This window comes from Austrofundulus limnaeus, unplaced genomic scaffold (genome assembly GCF_001266775.1).
Source record: "Austrofundulus limnaeus strain Quisiro unplaced genomic scaffold, Austrofundulus_limnaeus-1.0 Scaffold54, whole genome shotgun sequence".
Classification (NCBI taxonomy): Eukaryota; Metazoa; Chordata; class Actinopteri; order Cyprinodontiformes; family Rivulidae; genus Austrofundulus; species Austrofundulus limnaeus.
Genome location: NW_013952456.1, coordinates 1,774,784 through 1,778,300, shown reverse-complemented (window position 1 = coordinate 1,778,300; position 3,517 = coordinate 1,774,784). Strand labels below are relative to the sequence as shown.

Below are 3,517 nucleotides of genomic sequence, written 5' to 3'. Positions count from 1 at the left end.
CATGTTAGAGCTATATGAACCAACTCGGACTCTGAAGCTCAGGTAGGGGTCTCTTGCAGGTGTCCAGAGTCTACTTAAATAAGGTAACAACTGTGTTACCTGACCCCCTCTGATGTTCTGTGATAGAGAGGTCACAGGTCCAAACTCCTGGACCGAGACATAAAGTTTGGTTGGGAAAGGTGAAGCATACGCMTCTACATTTATTTTCCCCACTTTATTTACCCTTCCAGCTGCTCRCCTGCATGCCTTTGATAGCAGCCTTTTGCAGTGAATAAGTGTCTCCATTAGAGAATAATAAAATACAATTTATTAGTACATTAACATAATCATTTTATTAATGTTCAACTATTAAAAATACATATTTTTATATTTACTTGGTGCATGTTATGCCATACACACACCTTTTAGGCTGTCTAACTTTCCAAAATGTTTGCATGCAAACAATTTTCAGTCTTTATATTTAATTTACAATTTATTTTGAAACCAGAAGTGACGAGTGTTATTGTCTGTACATGTTCTGAACAAATTGTTGCAGATATTCTTTCAAAACACATAGTTGTAGGCATCTCAAACCCATACTGAACACTTTTTAATTTAGTGTCAGTAATGTTCGTAAACCACAGCTGTGTTTGACATCTGCACAGGATGTCCAGGTCTAAAAACCACGTCAGTGGTAAATAATAAGTAACAAACTAGTCCAAGGATTAATTTCTAAATYGCACTAATTTGATAAAATCACTGAATCATTAGAACTCAAAAACTGACTGAATCACAAACTTGGGGGCAGCTGTCAGGTGAGTGAAAAGTGGGCAGTGGTGGGTACATGTGGGCAGTAAAATATTATAAATACACTGGAATAGACTTTGCAAGCCGTGCAAACAAAAATAAGCCGCTTGCTGATCACAAACTATAAAGTTGCCTGTTTTCTTGCAAATTTCAGCCTCCAGCAGATTTCCAGCCATTTGTCCCAAGTTAGTTTTCCTTCAACATCATATTTATGTGAGCTTTGGTAAAAAAGAAAAATAGCAGAAAGTTTTTAAATAGTCCTTTGCAGACATTCCAGTTTTGCAAGGATGTGGCTTGAAAATTTTTAAAAATATGATTTTTATCACAGACTCATTTAGTTTAACCACTGACACATTTAATTTATCTGTYAACTGGAGGCTGAAGCAGGTGTTGGGAGGGAAAATGTGTTTTAATTAAGTAACTCTGGATACAAGTTTAAAGTAAAATGATTTTGTTTAAATTAGTCGTCTGAGTTTTATCAAAAGGTTTAAAAGAATCCATTTCTACTACAGGTAAATAAAGAAGTAAAATCATCTTTAATCAGTAAGAATAATATGATTCTTATGTATGGGGCTGTTTTTATGCTTGAAGAGAATTTAGCAGGTCAGATTTAGAGCATTTTTAATTAATTTTTTTAAATGTATCGGTCTTTAACACAGATTAAACTGAACTTAGACTGAACTTTTTCTTGTTGACATTTGATAAAATATCTTGAATTAGATCTCAGTCAGGCAGTACATTTCAGTTCATTTTGTCACCAATTTTATTTATTTATTTATATTATTCATTTTGGGGGTATTCTGCATCGTGTTTTATATTTAGTTAAAGGGTGAACACAGTCAGTAACTTAAGACCAATTGTGTGCAGAATTGTTGCTTTAATTTAAAAGTTTTTCAGCTTTTGCTGAATAGTTGACCCTAAAACTGATTAAAAATAACAGTAACAAGGCGTAAAAAGGTTTTAAAAGGCCTGAATAAAAATGAAACTGTGAGGACATCAAAAATAACAGACCTGACTGTTTTTAAAGCTTGTCTATGTGATGAACTCAATAAAGTTCATACAAATTAAACTTTTCTTGTGTGTTTATTGATGATGCACCTGAATTTCTCCATTGAGGAATAAAAAAAAAGTCATTTCTATTCTATTTAGTCCGATTGAATGAAAAATGAGCGGGTAAATTCGTCACAGTGCCACAGAGCTGAGGTCAAAGCGGCTCACCTGACACACAGGCAGTAGGCCCCCGGCACCGTCGTGCTGTCCCTCAYCAGGAAGCTGCCATCTTGTCCATACATCTCCAGCAGCCTCTCTGTGTCCTTGCTCCCAATCCTGCCATAGTACATGGACTGAACGAACGGACCCTCCCGCTCCATGTCCCCTCAGAAGCAGGGGCCCCTTCGTGTGTGTGGCTGGTGAAGGTGCAGCAGGCTGCAGCACAAAAAGCGTGTGAAAGGCTTTGACACAGGAAAACCTTTCTCTGGTTTTCACACCTTTCAGGGTTTGTGCAAATGCAAACCTTGTTCTTTCACATCAAATAAGTCATGACTTCATGGCACCAAACAGAAAACAAGAGTTTTCACTTGAAGAACTTCAGGTCATTTTTTTCACTGAATTACATTTAAATCTGTAACGTGTCACAGACATCTTTCATTACATTGAGCTTGATTAAAGTCAGGTGTGTTTCATCATTTGAGAAGACTAAGCTCACCTTCAGCCGGCCTCACAAGACAAAGAAAAGATAATTTTAGCAAAKCATTAAGATGCACACAAACATACGTGAGCAGGCGGTAGAACAGACACAGAAATATGATATCTGTGGTGTCTGTGGTTTTTGCAGTGCTGTCAAGACTGGAGCTTCAACAACAAAAAAGAATTGTAGTTTTTTTTAAACGAGATTGAAGTGGATGTTCATTTAAACAACAATCGACTTTTAGAACAAAAGTGGATTTTGTGTTATGAGGAGAAAGGGGAGCAATATTTTAGCACGCCAAGTGTTTTGCTCTTAATGAAAAATGAAGAATAGCTACTTTACAATWCTTCAAACTCTTCATGTAGTTTCTCAATGCTTTTTTTGCTGGAGAAACTACAGGTCCTTTCTGGTCTGGAAGACTTCAAAATTGTCGTAGCCAAGATAGAAACACGTGATCCAAGAATAAAAAGTACTCCGTGAAAAGGTCAGTCAGGATTTATTGCAATTGCAAGACACACATCATGTCACACAGGGCAGTGGTACATGGAGTGTGTACCCTGAGGCCGTTTCAAATACACACATTTATACAGAATGTTATCCAAACAGACAATAACATTTCTCTTGGTGCCAAAACTGGGCCAAGGAGAGAATGATGTTTGATAAACAGCAACAAGAATGAGTATTTCTAAACAGATATTGTCCTGGTTGTGAAACACTTTATCTGAGAGAAAACAGAGGATAAAGAGTAAAATCCTAAAACATGGTGACTTTTAAAGTAAGCAAAAGAGGTCACTGACTCTTGACCAGAGAAGTACGTGGGACTTTAGAGCAGTGGTTCCCAAACTTTTTATCTTCTGACCCATAAAATATTCATGGCAAAAACTTGTGACCCCAAATATTACTGGTCTAAGTACATGAACGTTGTTAATAACCTGCATTCACACCGAACGCGATTTCAGCTTCAAAAGCGCAGCCAACGCTGAAGTTGGACGCTCGTGCACTTTGAGGTCAGACGCAGGACAGCTCTTGAAGCGCTGCACGGCA

At 37.3% G+C, this 3,517-nt stretch overlaps 1 protein-coding gene across 2 annotated transcripts in view; it reads right to left on the bottom strand.

The window, feature by feature from the left end:
- The window catches only part of LOC106517941 (SH2 domain-containing protein 1A), a 3,347-nt gene extending 1,173 nt beyond the window's left edge, over positions 1–2,174 (bottom strand). For both annotated transcript variants that reach the window (XM_014008994.1, XM_014008993.1), the window contains exon 1: positions 2,005–2,174. In XM_014008994.1, the coding sequence (XP_013864448.1) occupies positions 2,005–2,156 (152 nt within the window). In that variant the 5' untranslated portion in view covers positions 2,157–2,174. The remainder of the gene's footprint in view (positions 1–2,004) is intronic.
- Positions 2,175–3,517: the final 1,343 nt, after the last annotated feature.